This window comes from Manacus vitellinus, unplaced genomic scaffold, assembly GCF_001715985.3.
Source record: "Manacus vitellinus isolate BGI_N305 unplaced genomic scaffold, ASM171598v3 scaffold_25_pilon, whole genome shotgun sequence".
In the NCBI taxonomy this organism is placed as follows: domain Eukaryota; kingdom Metazoa; phylum Chordata; class Aves; order Passeriformes; family Pipridae; genus Manacus; species Manacus vitellinus.
This window is the reverse complement of record NW_021939882.1, coordinates 8,112,928-8,133,407: the sequence shown is the minus strand read 5'-3', so window position 1 is coordinate 8,133,407 and position 20,480 is coordinate 8,112,928. Positions and strand designations below refer to the sequence as shown.

Sequence of the window (20,480 nt, the reverse complement as noted above, 5' to 3'; positions counted from 1 at the left end):
GTTACCTGTGTCTCAGTCTTTCTCCAAATGAGATTTAATTGCATGTTCCTGCACAAAACATGGGTCCATCAGTCAGGTTTCCACAGCTGAGGGTTCTCTGGTGTGGTATAACTGCACAGAAGTTTCTACCCTTTCTGCTGCCCAGAACACAGGGACTTGGGTGTCTCCCCAAAAAGCTCTAAAGTTAGCAGTAAAAGTTAAAAATGTTATCTTTATATGTCTAAACTGTATAGTTACAAGGAATTGTCTCAATCACGTCAAATCTACAGATTAAGCTCAGTAAAACAGATTTTTCAGTGGAAAGCTATTTAAAATACACACACACATAAACCAACTGGCCATTTTATACACACTGTGCACCCCCACACCCAAATGCTTGTTGCAAACAGAGCACAGTCCTCACAACACACTATTTCAGTGATTTCCAGCCTGCTGCAGGTAATGACACAGGAACTAAGGACACCCCATTAGGCACAGAAACAGGAATTCAGGGTGAACACATCAGTGTCAAGGGGACACTTCTACCCACTGTAACCTAACTCTGAACCTTGTAGGAGCCACCCACCTCCCAGAACAGCTCCAATACCAGCTCCTCAGCTCTTGAAAGGCTGATGATTCCTTAAAGGCTGGGTTCTTCACATCCCCAGGCAAACTACTCTAAAACTTTGCAGAGCACAGAGCAGAGTGTCACAGAGGTTGCCATCAGTACCAGGCTGGCTTGTCACCACCCCCCTCTAACAAAGACACAGCTGGACACATGAAGCACAGTGACTGAACAGTGCCTGACAGCAAGGCAGGGTGTTGGGCAAAGAGACAGCTGCCAACCTTTGGGCACCCTGACCTGTCACATTATTAAACAAAACCAAACTGGCAATGTTCACAAGGGCAAAACACATGGACTGAACAGGGCACAGTGCCTGCTCTGTTCTGGGTACGTCTCTACAGGACAACTTGTTTTCATCTGGAAGATTGAGATAGTGCTGGATACGCTTTTATAACCTTTTATAAGCCCCTGGAGTGTTCTCTGGGGGCTGTCACCACTGTGTGCCGAGCCTGGCTCTGGTATGTCCCCATGGCACAGCCCTGCTGTGACACAGAGCTGTGGGAGAGGCTACAGAAAGGTACAGTGGAAAACACTGAGTGGGGAAGGACTGCTGAGATGGGGATTGGTAGTAGCTCAAGAATTTGAGAGGGAGAACACCAACATGGAAAGGTATAAGCTCTAGAAAGGGAAAACCAGGAAGGCTAGCAAGGATGCACTGGGTGGAACTGGTGCCACATAGCAGCTCAGCAACCCTGGGGAGCTACAGTGGCCACCCCTCACCTTCCTGACCTGTGTGCTCAACGAAGACTCTGGGTGTCCTGCAAGAGGTGGTGAGCACACTCACTCAGCCTGTCTGCTTAAATCCTAGTTAGCTTTTGTGGGAGTTAGCCAGTAAATAACTGCTTTGCCCTTGAATTTATGCACCTCTTTCTTGCACTGTTGTTTATTCCCCAGGAATGCAGCAACGAAACTGCTGGTTAATGCCTAGGAAAGAGTAACAGGCACAGTTACAGACACAAACACAAAAAATATCAGTGTCTTGGTGTATGCATGTACATGACAGTGGAGCAGGATTAATAATGCAGACATAGGAACATTTAGGCAGCTCTGCATCAGCTCAACTGTAGGAACTTTCCCTTCTGTAAGCAGAAAAGCTTGTGTCCTAAAGTTCTGAGGAGCGTGTTGCATAGTGTCAAGTGATGAAGTCCAATATTGCCTACATCTGTTATTTCAGTAGTGACAACAATATTTTGCATTTCAATTGGTCCATTCAGTTTTAACCTTCTACATCAATTAATGAACAAATTTCAAAACACTTCTATTTTTAAAAGGCATACATGTAAGCTCTCCACTATCTCTTAATTCAGCTACTCACTCAGCAAGAGAAAAAGTACTAACAGTGCTATTTCAAGTCTATAAATAATAGACTAGAATAATAAAACTCTGAACTCTAAGAGAATTTTATCAGTCTATATGTAGATTTAAAAAAGAGAACCCAAAATTTTAATTTTTTTTAAATAAAAAGTAACACTCCAAGGGCATGTGCCTCTTCGCTGCCTGTTCACTCTGCACGACCCAGAACTTAAAAATGCCAACCAACAAGATCGTGAAAACATGCAATTATCTGCAATCAGTAAAAACTTCTTTGAGCTTATGTGAACGTGAGTGGGAGTGTATCTAGATGGATTTTCTGAATCATTATTATGTATCCTGCTTCATAGTGTTTTCCTTTCCTCTTTTTTCAGTCTACATTTGTTACGAAAACAATACCCCAGTAGCCTGCTAAAAATGACCTTTCCACAGTGCTTTTGGAATTCCTCCAAGTACATGGCCCAAATGTGCATCAAGTCCTTGGGGATGCTTTTGACTGTGCTTTCCTTGACTCCTTAAAATGCTTTTGATTTTTAAACAGGTCCAGAATCTATCCACACAGATCTCAATTATTTGGAAAGTCCCCACAACCTTCCTGTAACCTTCACATGCAGGAGACAGTGCTTGCCCCAGCCCTCAGTCTCAGAGGACTGACCTGCTGCAGCATTTGTGCCTGTAGTTGCACTCTTTAAGTAAGTGGTAAGAGAAAGCCACATAAGACAAAGCAAAATCAGAGTGAGGAGTTACTTCACTGTTCCAAGTAGTTGCTTGTTATGCCCAATATATCCTAGAAATTTGCATTAACAAAAGGAAAAGAATTTTTGTTTCACTCTTCTGTTCCAGAACATTTTGCATCATGTACAAAGATATCAAAATATTGAGACACCACTGAAAATAGGCAGACAATTGTGGAGAGCAGCTGTAGCTTGGAACTTCGACACAGGCAGAACTTCAAGTTCATATATTCAGTTCAGAAGTTCTGCAGCTGATCTTGACACCCAAACATGGGACAGCATGTGAGTGCAGTATTAACAACACTACAGACCATTCACTTCCTTCTTGAAAAAAATTAATACCCATCCCCTTGCAGCATTAAATCCTTCTTATGTGCTCTACTCCTGGCTTTTTTGCCACACTGCCATAGCCTTTGCACAGGCACAGTGTTCATTCCTTCACTGGAAGGCTGTAGCTACAAAAACACTGGGTGCAGACGTTTCCCTGTTCTGGTGCCCCACGATTATGAGTTCAGGCACTGCCCTGGTGCAGACTGGGATACAGCTCACATTGCTACTCCATCCACTAATTTCCCATTGCTGTCCTCAGGCTCACAGTGACTGTGTTGGAATTGGACTGGCAAAGTAACAAATACAGCTTGAACCACAGAAAAAGGCAAATATTTATAAGAGCAACATGGGGGTTCTTTTAAGGGTCATGGAAGTTCTTTTCAGGTTAATTTTCAGACTGCTCAATTTTTAAACTGAACTTTGCTTAAATGACCCCAGATCTGGGCTATTGGTCTTACACTACAGCCCACAAGATTGAGAGAAACTGATAATCACCAGAATCAGTGACCATCATCCTTTCTCTTGAAACACAGGAGAAGCATTAGGACATAACAGTCTTCCTCAAAGCCTAGCAACAGATCCTCATGAACAAGCTCAAAGAAATTACAGACATAGATACGAAATTATCTTTACAAGATTTGGACTGAAAGTATTTCAAATTACGAGACTAAAGAATAAGACTGATTTCTATTTAATTCTATTTTTTTCCCTCCTGGATTAAGTATTATTAATCACAATCATACCAATTAATTTAACATCAATACAAAGTATGGAAACAGGTATTAATACATGAGGCAATCCCAAACATCTGTCCATGAAAGCTCCTCTGTTCTCCCTCACCAGTCGTTCCCTTTGGACCGGTGCCTGTGTGAGGTTCCTGCCCCAGAGGACTCCTGCAGTGCAAAGAGCCACGTGAACCTCCCTTGCAAAGCCATTCTTTTCTCCCTGTGCCCTCAAAGCATTTCCAGCTTTAAAGCAGGTGCTGCCTCTCTGGCTGTCTGGAAGTAACGAGACTCACACCGGGACGTTCAAAGGCAGTATTTCCATCACAAATCCCCTTCGAAAGCAATGATTAAAGCGGCAATAAAGGAACACCTCTTAACTGGAAAAGGCAGAAACCAGCACTTTGTTAGCAGGAGGAGGAGGAGACGGTTTGAAACAAGACTGCAAGGAGGACAATAAAAGTTAAAGAGCATTAAACAGCAGCTCTGAGCCTAAAGGTAAGGCAGCTAAATACTGCAGAAACGAACCATAAAAATAGCACCATAAAAACGCTACGGAGATGCATTACTGCAGCCCTACTTAGGGATATTTCAACCCTTCCATTACAGGCCCTTATTTCAAAGAAAACAGAACAATTATGTAGCCAGCCGGGGGGCCCCTTGCAGCCATAAAGCAGCAGCAGACTAGGGAAGATGCAGTCCATATTTGATTGCCTCAAACCAGCAACGAGCACACTAAAATCAAGCACACATCACTGCAAGTGTTCCAGGCCAGGTTGGTCGGATCTTTGAGCAACTTGTGACAGGTGACCCTGTCCATGATGATCCTTAAAGCTCTTTCCAATCCAAACCGTTCTATGACTCTAAAAATGTGTAATTAGGAACTCTGTGTAGGCATTTTGCAAACTTGTAACTCCACTGAAAGCGATGAGCTGCGGCAATACAGCTCAGCATAATTATGTGAAAAATACAGCACCACAAAGAGATTTGGGTAGAGTTGCCTGAAGAGGACACATGAAAACATGTGCAGGCAGTAAAAGCTTCCTTTACATCACAAAGAAAATAAAACAAATGTGATTAACAACCCCCAATCAATACTGAAACAAGAGATGGAGAAAGGATATATTTAGAAAACGTGATGTCTCCAAACAGTCCAAATTTAGACCAAGCTGCCTAAGACAGCAAAGGAACCAAGGGAAGGTTAAAATACTCTTACCACAGACAAAATAACAACATGCAGACACATGTTGTGTTATTCAATGATTTCAGCACTCGGTGCTGTTAGATAAAGAGACATCTGGAACCTAAATTGTGAGCTGAGTTTTGTCGTACTGACACAAAGCATTCCCTTCAGATGGCTCGGGTACCCCTTTTCGTTTCATAATCAGTAACGTGACTACTCACACATCATTTGCAGTCGAGAGCAGAATCTGCTGAAGGTAACTGAAAGATGAAAACTAAAAGTTATGAAACTCTCTCCTGATAAAGCAGGTGCTGTCAGTGCTGGCTTTTCCTCCTGAGCACTCCACTACTGAGGTTAATAAACAGACAACAAGATAAAAATTAAAAAGCAGTGCACTGTCAAGAGGTGGGATGAGAGGGGTCAGTGTTTTGCAACAAGCTAAAGCTATAAAGGCTGAAATAAAAAGTTACCAAAAAGGTGTCCTTTTTTTTGGAGGATATTGGTATGAATGTAGATGAAATGCCAGTTTTAAAGTGAAAGAATTACAGGCTAATTCTGAAAGTCTCCAATGATTTTACAAGCATCCATTTCAGCAAAACTCACTGCAAACAGAAAAAAAATAGTCATCTTCTGAGTTAATATTCTTGTGATGAAACTTGTCATCAAGCCCTGTCAGGTGTGTAATTTCAGAAAAGAAGAAAAATCGATCCTGAAGCAACTCTGGAATAGTCTTGGAACACAGCAATTCTGCCAGGACATTTTCTAATAGCTTAATGCCTGCCTGTGACAAACCTATCTACCAAAAGGCTCCAATTAACTGCAGGGCATCTTGCAACCTCCAAAAATAACAGTATTCACAAAGTAACCTTTTGTCATCAACATGTACATCTATATTCCCAGAGTTTTCATGATTAGAAAAAAAAAAAGGAGAAGAACCAAAGTCCCTAATGGAACTGACAGTCACCACTGTCAGGGAACAGGCACGAAATCAGACAGTAAAATAAAACCAGCCACACAAATGTCCCCTGCTGTGGCTCATGGATTGTCAGTATTATGGCAAAGAATCCATTTGTGAATATCCCAAAAAATTCCATCCATGTAAAGTGATTGTTAAATTGGGACAATTTTAAGACTTCAGAAATGACACATTTCTGGAACTGCTGTACCCAAGAACAATTTCAAATGGAAACAGGCAGACCAGGTGCAGCTGGGACCACTCTACACCAAAATAAAACAGGAGGAACTGGCTCAGGATGAACAGGATCAACATTTTTATCTTGTAACTCTTAACAATAAATAACAAATTCAGGGTGCACAAGTTAAGTTCTAAAACGTAGCAGAGGCTCTCACAGGAGCAGCAGTTAAGAGTTGAGCATCACTTTTTTTTCCTGGCCAAAGTTAGCTCCAAACCTTCAGCAAACAAGAATCCCTTTCCTTTCTTTTTTTGGCCATCTAGGCTTTGGATAACTTGCATTTGCTTTTTAGCACCCCACTTCTTCATGGCACTCATGTTCCCATTTTAGCAAAGCAGGGCAATGTGAGTGCAGCCCCTTGTGCACATCCCAGCCCAGGAGCACAGACTGGCACAGACTCCCTGCTCTTTCCAGTCTCATCTGCTCCCCATGGAGGAATAACCACTGATAAACTACTGAGTAACAACAGCCTGGGTGCTGTAACTCCAATCCAGCTATAGCAGCTCCTCTCAGAGCTCCAAACCAGATGACAGTCTTTAATCAAATTTTTGGAGGGCCTGGGCTGAGGCTGCATGCTGGTATAACTGCACCATATGTAGCTACTCAGGGTGTAACCCAGCAGAGTGGCACTAAATTCCCAGAAGGCTGCAAGCCAAATGTAACATCTCAGAAGCTGTGGCAACCAAGCAGCTGAAACCCCAGTACAAAGCAGTGGCACCAGGAGCCCAGCTCCTCCACCTGTACTCTGTGTTTATCACTATCTGGGCAAGCAACACCACCCTGCTATTCCAAGCACTTTATTCAGCACCACCACGGCCAATTTTAAATTCTGAGAGCTCAGCTCTGCCAGCTCTGCTATTTAAAGTGCAAGTTAAATATGTTTGACATTCCATACCCCAAATGACAACAAACCAGAATATTTGGACCAGCAGCATGTCAAGCACTTATTTATATATTTCTTTGTCAGGCCTAAGTGCTGCACCTTTTCATTTATATGCCACTGTTTGCCCCACAGGCATCAAGCTGCTAACACGTACAGAAGAGATTAAAATGAACTCACACGCTGGATGAGGTATAAATTAAAACTATAGTACTGTCAGTCTTAAATCTGGGATTGTTTCTCCAAGTCTCCCAAAATGCATAATGTCAAGTGAGCCTCTGTTTGTTACCTCAGGAAAGGAAAAATGCATAATTTTTCAGCAGCACAGTCAATATGAATTCTAAGTAAATTGTCCCTGAGCCCACGATATAAATATGCTGCACTAACCACATGAGCTGTGTTTGCAGGGACGGTCCAAAAGGCTTTAAAATGGGATGTGAACAAGAGATGTTCACCTGCCTACCTTGGAAAGCAAAGCAAATCGGGGCTGGTGGGCATTCTAACGCCACTGACTCCCAGTGCTGCGTCAGCCGAAGCCACCAGTGACACAGAGCACCCCAAACCCCGCTCCTGACAAACCCAGGGCGCTCCAGAGGCCCTTCAGTGGCACCTCCCGGGGTGTCCATCCCGGCACCCACCTGGTCTCGAGCGGGACGTTGCTGTTGAGCACCCAGCTGTCCTGGAGCTGCACGGACTCGGGGGTGGTGGCCAGGTCGTTGGGCGCCGGGGCGGGCGCGTGGATCTGGTTCCGGCGGTTGGTGAGCGAGTTCCTGTTGAGGGAGTTGGCGGAGGAATGGTGATGGGACAGGGAATGGTTGTGAGGAGGAGGGAGAGGTGGTCTCAGCGTTGACTGGCTGTGGTGGTTTGAAGGGCCTAAAACAGAAGAGAAAAACGAATCACAAATGTGTGTGATGGTACCGCTCTCCTCGGCATTTTCTAGGGAACACCGCCTGGGAGAAGAGTCAAACCCTGCAAACAGGAAGCTAAGCTTGTGTGCCTCTTAGACCTGGAGGCATCAAAACGTGGTTAAACAGATCAGTGATTATTTGAGATCAGCAACATAAACAGTGTTTCCAGGCTGCACAATTGGGATGTTGACAAAGACTGTATTTAGATTTAAAAATACTTCTTTATGGATTCTCCCTGGAGAAAGTCTCCTCTCTGGAGCAGCGGACAGCAGCCTTGCCTTGATCATTCTCTACATCTACCCAGAGGAACTTTTTTCCTCTGTGTTTCTATCAGGGGCTTTTAGGAGATGAACCTTAATGGATTAAAAATACTTTCTGAAAATACGGTCTTTAGGCTTCTATCAAATTTAGCCAGAGATCTCAATCTCTTTTCATTCACTGTTATTTTACCAATCAGCTTCAAATGAACAGGATTTGTGCCAGTGCAAGAAGATTAAATTCCAAATATGAAAAGACAGCAACAATGCAGTGATGATATCTTTCATGTGATCAGGATTTGGCCTGTATTCTTCTGTTTAGTAATGCCACAAACACACAGCAAGATCTGAAAATTATGCTACTGCTTCAGCCTCTTTCATTGAAAAATGACAGATTATATTTTTAGTGATAAAGAAGGATATAAACTTCTCATTCTTTGAGTACTGGCATGTTTGCATGGATAATGAGAAATATTTTTTCTAATCATTAAGGCAAGTGGATAAAAATAAAGGCACATGAGAAGAAAATTGAATAAGCAGGTGTCATTCTAAACATAGGCACTTTTCTAAACAAACTTATTTACTCGTCTGCATTTAGGTGCAATTCCACACACTGCAATGATTTATGTCTAATGAAAATAGCTAAAGAGAATAAAGAAAATAAAACACTGTGAACCACACACTCTAGACATTATTTATGAACCACACACTCTAAACATTGTATCAAGTTGTAGTTTTCTAGCAAACATTAATCAGTAGAAATTACAGAAATGATAACTAATGATGTGTGTTTCTTTTTAGGAACTGAAGCAAATTCTGTACTTAATGAATCAAATAATAAAAGAAAACATCACAAGGGGAAACCATTTGCAGCAAGACTGATCTTTTTTTGATATGAAACAAAAAAACCGCTGAACTGATTAATTAACTGTAAGCTAATTAAGGCAAATATTTATTAAAAAAAAAAACCAAACACCCAGCACACTCAATAACAGGAGAACAGTTTGTTGGAGAGAGGTCATTACTTTTCCTAAGTGTTTCTGTGGGCCTGAGGAAGCACAGACTGGTGAAGAACAGGCAGGTTTACTGGGACTTGTGCAAGGTAAAGTGAAAGCTGTCCTCTGACAACAAACTTTAAATAGTGAATTATACTAAATTCTGCATCCTCAACATGTTGCCTCAAATCTACACAGCAGTTTCTTTCTCTTTTTTGAATGTTTGTTGTCTTTTATGAACACATCCTAAATTTTAGGGCTGTCGTATGTGCTCTCTCCTCACTATCCTTGCCTTGGCTATGTCTTACCTAAATTTGAAAGAGGCTATTTAAACTAGAAAGTTTTACGTTTGAAATCCCCATTTGGACCTCCAAGAACAGCAAATCTACACTAGGTCCTGGGCCATTCCACAACAGCATGTGGAGTAAGACACAGCAGGAAGAAAATGTGTTTGGACAATATCCACACGCACAGAAGCTTAAGTGGAATTACTCTCCTAGTCTGTGTTCTCACTTTAAACAAAGCATGTTTGGATTTCAATAAGTGGATATCTATGAGTGATAAAATACAGAAGAGTGCCCTTGTGTTGAAAGTTACTTCAAAAGATTCATGTGCTTCATGTTTTCTCAACTTACTTTAGATGCAGCTTTTCCTTCTTGAGGATAAGTACGGCAAAGTCCTACCCACACAAACAAAACAGTTTTGCTCTGAGAGCCACGGTAATGCCAGCTAAATAAAGACTCTAAATCTTGTCACCACAAAATCATAGAGGTTGTTCTTAAAAGTGAGGCAAGAGCACATCAATAAACAGCATTTCTGTAAGATTAAAGAAGCAAGGGCTGAATTCAAGTTACTGCAAATTAATTTAATCCGCCTCAAGACTCAGTTCCCACACAATAAATATAAGATACTGTGCAAAATGAGCTGTGCAGAGGTAACTGAACATTCACTGCAGCTGCAAAACCTCTGAAATCTGGCACAAGATGAACGTAGCCTTTAATATAGAAAAATAAAACAAATACCAATATTAATGTCATATAGATATTATACAGTTTATATTAAAACATATAAGAGCTTATATATATAAAAAGTACTAACTAGGGAGCATGCACACACACTGGTGTATATATGAGAGAGATAAAAGCTTAATATGCTGCTTCTTCTTCATAAACCCGTTTAAATGAATCAAAAGCAGAAGCCGAACACTATTGAACTTGCCAGGGACATAAAATTGGATTCACATCTGAACATCTGAGCACTTCTTTATGAGCATCTCTGCCTAAATTAAAACTTCAGCAGCAGTACCTGCAAATCTGCTGAGCTCTGAAGTTCAGAGGAGTAAATCACCTGTCCCACAATAAAGGATCAGCAGGCGGAAGGACAGGCCTGACGGATCGCGGGACACGATGCGCTCCGAGGCCTCCTGCAAACTGCTTTATTATTTGGAAGCTTAAACACAATGAGGAGTGTCTTGATGGACTACATCTGGCTTTTTTACATCAGGAACAAGATTTTATTTTTGATATAGTCGCCAGTATTGGTTTGGGGGAAAATGCTGAGGAAATGGTGCCTTATCTCAATTATTAGCTGCATTAGGGGTTTCACCAGAAGCTGGAAAATTTAGCATTTAAGAAGCAGTCTCTTAAAACCATAGTGAAAATTAGAGAACTGGGCATCTGAAATACTGTCCATATTTTGTCTTTTTAAATTTTTTAATTTCTCATTTAAATTCACAAACAGACAATATTCCTAATTCTATCAATTCTAGTACACACTGATTGTGCCGAGCACTTCTGAAAAATCAGGGCCTGGTGTCCACATAATCAACATGTGATTCTTCAAGAGATCTTACTGCAGTCAAGAGTATCAGCAATGCTCATTTCAAATTAGGAGCTGAGCAGGGATTAATTGTGTTCTAATTGAGTGATCTGAGAACACAAAGTCTGATCTATGTATCTTTGAAGTAATCATAAGCTACACAATTGACTTATTTAGGTTTAATCAGAACCAAAATACTAAAAAAGAAAAAAAATATGGTTTGTGGTGAAACAATTAAACAAACCAGGTTAGCACAGAAGTAAAACTCAGCTGAAACAAGGTGTAAAATAGCATTTGTCTCCTTGAAAACAAACAAAACCCCATCAAAATCCCCAAGCTGAGCAAAATTCTGTCACTATGCTGTTCCCTTCCACTGCATACAGAGAGAAAGCAGAAAATCTGCAGCCTCCAAAGCTCAGCCCATGGCTGTGACCCTGCTGAGCACAAGGCAGGGTGAAGGTAGGGCTGCCATGAGAAACATGGTATGATGGGTGGCCACAGGTCCTTCAGGAGCCTCTGCATCACAACAGTCTTATTCTGGCACAGCCTGGCAACCTCAGAAATCAGAGAAAGCCACTCAACCTCACAGTGTAACAGGTACCTCAGTTATGGCCATGTCCTCCTGAGCACATTCTTCCAGCTGTCACTTCTTGGTTGTTTTTACAGTTCAAATGTTGACTAAAACACAAAGTGAAACTTCACATCTGCTTCAGCATGGTCAAATTGTTTTCCATAGTTCCTCCAAGGCTTGGGTACACTGACTTAACACACGCACTAAATCCAAGCAACACAAGGATCTGAGGAGAACAATTTAATCTCCCTCCTCAGAGATAAAATTCAAAGCAGAATCAGCAGCATCTCTGACCTGAGTAAAGCAATCACTTCCCTGCATCCCAGCTCTTTGTCAATACTACCTCAAAAAAGTGATCTAGACTGTATCGTAGTTGTGCTCAATTATCCTCTGTGCCACGATTAAATGTTGAGACACATAAACACCTTGTCATGATTCCTTTTCACAAAAGAACTAAAAAACACAAACATATTAATTTTCTAAAATGAACAATGATGAAATCATTTCCTTATACTTTAAACAATATAAATATTGAACACAAAAAAAACCCAAAGCTGATGCATTGAAAGAAAAAATTCATTTCACAGCCCACAGACAACCCTTGTTAGTCAGCACTAGAAACCCAGTCTGCAGTATTCCTAGTTCTTTAGTCAAAGTCCTCTGCCACACTGTTTTCTCAAGGAAACCACATCATCTGCCATCACAATGAGTAACTGAGTGTTTCACAGAACCACAGGGCCACCTTCCAAGCTAAATTCATCTTCAAGGGCAGCTCACATTACTCTGAGTCAGGGAGGAAAGCAAGCACTGAAACGCCCAGGAACACAGCAGTGTCACAGGAGCTGCCGTCTCCAGGGCCAACTTCCAGCCTGGGATTGCACCTTCAGTGAGTTTGGTGGGGTGGGACCAGGGCTCCTGCCCAGCAACACAGACTGGGCTTTGTGCCGTGTCTGCCTCAGTTCTCCCGTCTGCTTGCTTTTTTCTCTACATTTTGTGTGTGGCTGTAGTTAAATGGCAACTAAATGTTCTGAAAATGTTCTGAAAATGTTTTCAACACATGCAGTAAAGAGGCAAGTTATCTCACTCCTGACCGTGGATACCATTACCTCTCTCTCTCTTGTTGTTTTAAACCCAAAACATTTGCCAGGTGTTCCTTCTTTTGTCTGCATGTTTTTACACTGTTTGAGGCAAGAATGGGTTGAATGACTGGCTGTCATCCCAGACTGTACATTTTCAAATGAAATTCAGTAAACGTGTGGTATGAAATGGTAAGTCACTTATCAGCGTCTGCCAGTGCACCACAGCCATGTCCTCAGCACAATATCAGAGCAGAAAATTAAATGTTGCTGTGACAAAAAAAGAAACAACAAAAAAAACTCCAACAAAAAGTACCCCATTGCTTCCCCACAATATTCAGGCAATCACAGAAAAGAGGAAAGGTGGTTGAATGGATAAAGTCTAGGACTTTGTCATAGTTTCTATCTCCTGCTCTGGCTGAGCCAACCCTTGAGCAATCATGGATGTTATCTGTAAGCACCTCTATCCGTATCCTCTGCAGGAGTGCTGAAGGTAAATTCCTCAGCACTTAGAGGGCAATCAGATACAGGCAGAGGCAGCTCAGCCAAACGAGCTCTGCCAGCTCGAGTTGTTGCTGTGTACTCAGACCACAAACTGCTACTCCACCACACTCCTCACACCAGAGGTGCCCAGATGCTCTGTACACACATCCAAGTGCATCCAGAAAAGAACCAGCCTTCCTGGAGCAGGAATATCAGCTTGTTCTCAGCATGGCTGCAGCCAAAAAGATGGCAGATTTGGTCACGGCGCTGGATGGGTTGGTTGGTTGTGGAAAAGCAGTGTGCATACTCAGAGAAGCAAAGGAAAAGTAGGACCCTTCCTCAGGAGTCTAATCTGAGGGATTACAGTCAAATAACCAACTCTCTTAAGTGAGGGTCACCCAGAAAAAGGTTAAAACCCACTGCCCTACAAAACAGTATTATCTGAGACACCCTATACTAATTATATTGTTGAAATACATCACTTAAATATTCATTATGGCACTGCATGAGGTGCACAGGCTGCATAAAATAATGTCTAGACAATGGCAAAACATATCACTCCAATAATAATGCTTTATGTGGACTCAGTGTCCTGTGGTACTTTTATATATATATATATGTATATATACACATATATATGAAAATGTAGACATACTACTTCTAATTTTACCTATTGTAAAAATGAATCACAGAGAAATTAAAGAGTTGTCTTCTTTCCAACTGAAAAACAATCAATGCATCTCACATATTTTCCAATCAATCTTTTCATTCAGTTTTCTAATACTGATATAAATTTAAAACATGTTTCAGGGGGTTTAAGAGTGTATTTCTCTTCAGCTGAGATACATGACTATACTCTGAAGAAGGCACTGATGTAAGAGGAACTACAAAGAAAAGCACACATATATGTTTCTAAGCAATGAAGTTTATTATTACTGTCATCATTACCATGGAACATTTTAGTGCAGAAAGGTAAATGTTGCTCTCCAGACTTGGTTCTGCAGAACGGAAAAGAGTTGAACCTGTCTAGAGACTTTCACAAACCCTTGCCTAAGCTCACATGGTTTGATGCACTGAGAATCACACTAAAGAGAAAGGGAGGACACAGGTTTTTCTGAACAACATACAGAAATTTCTGAACAGAAATGTTTAGGCCAGCAATGGAAGCCTGGGGACATTTTCCTTACAGGAGTACAGCTTGAAAACTGCTGCTTCTTTGGATGGTCCAAGGGGGAGCCTGAAAGTTTTCACAGTGACATAAGAATAACTGTGCCATCATTTCCAATTCCTTGTGAGTCTGGAGTCAGGTGCAAAAGAAAGTCATCCCTGTTACAGCAGCACTTTGGATCTTGCATCACCCAGTCAGCACACACAGCTGGCTTCCAAGGGGACAAAAGAAATGCCAGTCATGGGTGGTTTAATGCAATGCACTACATCTCAATTATTTCAGAAATGTCACCAAATGTATTACACGTTGTCCAAAATAGATTTTTTTTTTTAAACCCAACTTCATAGAAAATCTATACAAGAAAGAGTCTATCAAAATAAATTACTAAAGTAACTGTCTCACAGGGAAGATCTAATAGGAGACTGAGATCTCAGCAATGCCTAGGTGAGCTTTTTAATAAATTAGCCTTCCAGGTACTGCAGATCTTTAAGGAAGGAAAGGTCTATCAGCAGAGTAATGATTTTGAATCCTTCTGCTGTTCTAAGTCTGTAATGTCAAGTTTCACCACTGAGAAGTTTGGCAGCTGAACTGCTAATGAAACTAAATATATTGAACATGGCTTTCAGCATCAAGTAATTTCTGTTTCCCAGGCAGTATTACCATCTCTTCTCAGCAGCACTGACTTTTGTCAACTGCTGAATTTTTTTCTTATTTCATCTTATACTACTGCCTTGGGATGACTCACCATAATGCACAGTGCACACTAGTCTAGATTTTTTCAGTTCAACAGCAGGATCAACAAAAATATAGGGGTTTTTTGTCTAAGAGTAAAAATAAAGTTGTATCTTACTACAATGCTCTTCAATGCGTTTTCAGGGCTTGAGCATTTTTTTTCCCAAAATACTTCAAATATGATCTCTTTGGCCCAAAGAAAGCATGAAAATAATAATTAAATACAGTTTTACCTTTAGGCTGAACCAACTGATAATCGAATGTTGGAAACAAAGAGTGATCTATAAGCATCATTAACATGAAGGCTCACTGACTTGTACCAGTAAATACAAGGTTCATGGAGAAGCTTCCTGGGAGAATTCAATTTCACAGCTCCTGGGAAGCCAGTTATTTACTACCAGGACCATCTGTTTCCCAACATGTAGAACAGGTAAAAATAATTTGTGCAGAATATATGGAAAAAGTAAGAGGAAGAGTTGCATAATGCTGGAGTAAAGAAAAGCAAATATAATGCAAAGTACATGTTGCACCGAATCAGGCTTTTCAATGGGTTATTTCTCTTTTTAAAAGCAGGCAAGGTACAAATAAGTACAAGACAGAAACAAGGATTTGTCTGCCTCCAGGGTACTGCAAGCTGCAATAGTACATGACTGGCATTTCTTTCACAGGCAGCAGGATTTCATTTGAATTCTTTATTGGTTAGTATTGGACAAAAAAGAATGTCAAAAAACATTCAGATAAGAAGTCCTGTCAAACTTTCCTGACTTTTCAAGGTGCCAGAGAGGATAGCATCAGCTACCACAAGTAAAAGGTTCTGTTAGATGAAACCATGGGTTAATGAGTAAAAATAGAGGTTATCATAAAGTGGTGCATGCAAGCCCTCACACAGTTTATCACTCAGCAGTACACAAGCCAACATTTAGCCAGCAATTCTTAGACAAGTTTTTAATTAGAGTTTTTAGAGTGTGAAGCAAAAAAAAACTGAAAAAAACCCCCAAACCCACACAACTAAAAAACAACTGTAACCCCACAGTCACACATGGTAAAACAGAAGAGTTGGGACAAGATGATTTCAGCTCTGAAGTGATGCCTCTCTTTCACTGGGTGCTGCAGTTGGGCTAGAACTTCTCAAAACATCGTGACTGATGTGACTGAGCCCAGGGGCTGATCCCGTCCCCATCACCCATGGCCTTGGTGTGGATGCCTGGGCAAAACACTGTCCTTGGCCCTCAGCTGGCAGAGCTCAGGGAAAGCCAAGCCCAGGGGTGCATTGGGCACTGCCCAGGGATGAAAGGACCCCGAGTGTGGGGCCCAGGGGAACTGCCCATGCAGCCCAGCTGAGCATGGGAAAGTCAGCTCTGCTGTAGGAACCAACTGGGAGTGCTGCCTTGGCCACAGCTCCATCCCAGCAGCCAAAGAGCTTCCTGACTGCAGCTGGCTTTCAGTCTGCTTGGAGACCAGGAAAATTAACTAACACCAGTGTGATGAGGCACCCACAGAGCTTGTGCTGGCCAGCACTCCTCTCAATAGCACTGCAGCAAATGCTTCACTACTGCTGCATTTACCGTGGATGAACTTACTACAGACTAGAAAACTACCCTGTAGCACAGCAGAAATGCAGTAACCCACTGAAAACCCTGTCTAGGTGGAAAAAACCAAGTGTTATCTTGTCTACATCACACTAAATAGCATTACTAACATTTTGCAGAGACTTAGTCTTCATCAAGATGTTGAACCTCTGTTGAACCTACTATGTGAGCTTGAAGAGACTCTCAGAAAAAGGCTATGGATTTTTTTTTTCTTTTTCCTTTTTATAAAATACACCTGTCTAATCACTTGCAATCAGTGACACAGAAAACACCATCACTGCTCATCTCCTGGGACAGTGCTGCCTGCCTGTCTGCCATCCCCTGCCCAGTTCATGCAGCAGAATCACAGCACAGCCATGCTCTGGGCTGCCACTTTCAATATGAGCTGCTCTTACCTCACCAGCATGGAGAAGGCAATGGAATTCACAACCTGAAGAGACTGTGTAATCATCCTGGCAGATACCAAACCCTGATGTGCTTCCACATTACCAGAACAAACAGAAGGCAGGGAACTGCAATGCCTTTGGGCAATGCTGCCTGTTCCCAGGGTCAAGGGGAGAGGGAACAGCACAGCCCTACCCAGTAGCTGTGTTTCTGAAAGCACACCCCAGGTACTCAGATCAACACATTCTTTACATGCCCTTCTCTGTCTCAAGGCCATGGTTTTATTTCTCTGAGACCAGCAATGCAAAGAGACTCAAGTAAAGAGCCACAGAAATATGGTATTAATTGAGAACCGAGCAAACACATTTCACTCCCTATTTCAGGTATGAAAGCAGCTATCACAGTTGCATTATATAGGGTTTCTTCCTTCAGAATGTCTAAGACCACCACTGTACTAAGTGGTGTTTAATATCATGAAAAGAAAGAAAAAAAAAAGCAGCCTTGAGGCGCAGTGTTGTATTGATAATAATGACAGTGGCAATATTAAAGAAGAATTTAAAAATGGGAAAAAAGGACGACCACAATATTTTATCCAACTTAAGTCATAGAAGATTAGAGAGTAGTTAAATACCAAGATTGCAGTCTGACTAAAACCTCTGAAAAACATCTGTCACCTTGCAAAAATTTCTACCAGCTTTTTCTAATGAAATAATAAAAACCTATGCCTGAAATCTTTGCTTTAACATGAGTGTCCATGGCTGGAATCCCTTGGACACAAAAGCTTTGGGGCAGGTAAAGCCACAACATGATGAATTTCAGCAAAGAAGACTAAGAGACAAAACTTTTGACACTGAAGCTGACTTGTGAAATCATGGCAGGGAGGGAAAGGAGGTGAGGATTCTGAAATCAGTCAGGCAATTCCGCTTCTTTGAGACATAGGGGAATGGAACAGCAGAAAAGAAGGGAAAAAGACACTAAAGAAACATGTCCTATGAGCTCTTACAGTAGTAGGATAGTAGTCTGCCACCAGAAAAAAAGCATGTTGACAATTACTATTTCTAAATTAATATACAAGAAAAATCTGTGTTAAGTCTTCTGCAGATACATGCCTAACACATCAAGACTTTTCTGCAAGGACCTTCTATCAACCACATTTTCCAAGGAATATTCAGAAACAGAGAAGTTGTCAAGCTTAAGAAACTCCAAAGTCAAGCAGACATTTTTTTCCCCTAAACATCTGTAGTATTTTAAGTGAAGGTTATTTTCATTATATTGTTACCAGTAAATTACAGATATAGTTTTAGGTAGTGGGATAGTTATTAGGTGTCCATACTCATCATGGAATGAACCAAAGTCAAATCATTTTAAAAAATAAAGTTAACTAGGTAAATTGTTGCTGTTAGGTAGTTGTGATTCTCTATGCCAATAACAACTTCAATAATAATAATAATAATATCGAGTAATTTTTATTAAATTTCTTGCATCTGGTATGTGTGAAAGATTTTAATTTACACTCACTTATCAACTCAGACAATTTCACCAATGGAGAAAATTATTCTGAAAACAAAAAATCAACCTTCACTTTTAGAAGGGTATCACAAGGTGGGTACATGCACACAGCACTTGGATCAGGAATGCATTCTTATCACATGCAACTCAAAAATTAGGATTATTTTTGACATAGTTCTAAAAGCATATGAATGCCCAGAGAGCAAAGATTTTATTTTAAATGAGTGTATCTGAAAGCAACATTCACAAACAAGGAATGGCAGAGGAGATGTTAAACTGGATAGTTAAATATAGCATAAGGGGGATCATAAACCCAGTAATCTTGTACTCTGGCAACATCAGCTATAGAGCTTTTATCTGTCAAAACTGTTTGCAGCCCATGTTACACACACTGAAGTGATCAATACCAACAACCACAATGTGACAATAATGATAATACTTCATGTTCTCTACAGTGTCTGCTGTGTGTTCTTTTAATGTGCTTCAGAAATGAAGCCTAATAAGGTAAGAATTATCTAAATTTTACATCACAAACTGAAACACAGAGAGCAAAGAATTAACATGGAACTGTGTGACCAAGCCCTGCTCCCCTAGTTTCATATGGTCTTTTTTTTCTTCCAACAGGTCTTTCTCATCTGACACGTTTTCTCCAGTTAAAGCAAATTAAAACACGTGGAAACTAATTCTAGTGGGTGCTAAACAGGAAGTATCCCATGTTTAATTATTGTTTCAAACAGGTTTGGTTTGGGTGTCTGGTTGGGGTTTTTTTTTGTTGTTTTATTTGTTTGGTTTTGTTGGTTTCTTATTGTTTTGTTTGTGTTTTATTTGCTTGTTTGGGTGTTTTGTTTGTTTTAATGCAGAATGTTTGAATAATGTCTTTCAGTAAGCAGAAACAAATGGGACAACTTCCACCCTGGATAAAGATCTAGAAATGCAGTATCATTGTGCCTGACCTTTTAGCTGGCTGTTAAAAGGCAACAACAAAAAACCCCAAGCAAAACCCTGATCACAGATTTTCCAAACGATATGTAAGACAAGTCCTGCCCATTGGAGAGGTTTACTTTTTTAACCTATAGTCCAATTAGTACATTTTAACAGAAATGCAAAAGCAAAAGCTATCCTCTACAGGGGATGCAAACCAATCATCCTTAAAGCTTAAAGACTGTTCCATGCATATTTTCTGCATAATAAAATAGTCTGGACTAAAACCCAAACTGCACATCAGTGTAGGGTACTGACAGACAGCTTGATACGGTGTCACTGTTTCAATTTACTTGCATATTTTTTGATACAAGCTCAGGGAAACATGGAAAGCTGTGCCATGAACAGAGGGGAAGAGAATCAACTGTTGCTGTGCTTTTATTAACTCAGACTCCACAGAACTCTAAATTTATGAAATACTCAGGAAAAATTATTAAATTATTCATCAGTGATAAGACAATTAAGAGGAAAACGAAGGAACAAGTGGAAGCTTGGTCCTGAGGGAGAACAGCTGGTCTTCTCATTAAAAGTATGTTTTGGCAGCAAAACACCCTCTGAACAGAGGCAACCTGCTGCTAAAGCAGCCTCAGAGTCAAATTTAGGAGCAAGTGACAAGGACACACTGATGAGAAGAGTGAGGTGGGGTACTCCGGGTATCAGTGTGTGGTTGGCACAAGCTGCCCCTGCCCCTGGCAAAGAGGTGCTGTGACTTCATTGCACTTTGCAGCCACAACATGAGATGGGAGCTGCCTCAGTCCCTGGGCAACTTTGTGCTGATGTGCCAGACTATCAAGAAATTAGCTTAAAACTCAAGGAAAGATTCTATTTTTATGGAGTTGAGCCAGCACAGGCATAGAGAGCACACCCTGCTCTAACAGGCTGGTGCCTAGTGCCAGAGCTTTGATGGGGTCTGAAAAAGTCATCATTAAGTAACATTGTTCCCTTCCTTCTTATCCTTCTCTTTCTGCTACCTGCTATCTTTAAGTTTCAGGGTTTTTTTCATACTTTCCTTTGGTAGTTTTTAATTCTTTTCCTGTCCTGCCATCTCTGCA

General features: G+C 41.0%; 1 protein-coding gene across 1 annotated transcript in view; it reads right to left on the bottom strand.

Annotated features, from left to right (window-relative positions):
- TENM2 (teneurin transmembrane protein 2) overlaps nt 1-20,480 on the bottom strand; it is a 489,523-nt gene that overhangs the window by 168,309 nt on the left and 300,734 nt on the right. Inside the window, 1 exon segment of the mRNA XM_029960226.1 lies at nt 7,596-7,830. Within this exon segment, the coding sequence (XP_029816086.1) occupies nt 7,596-7,830 (235 nt within the window).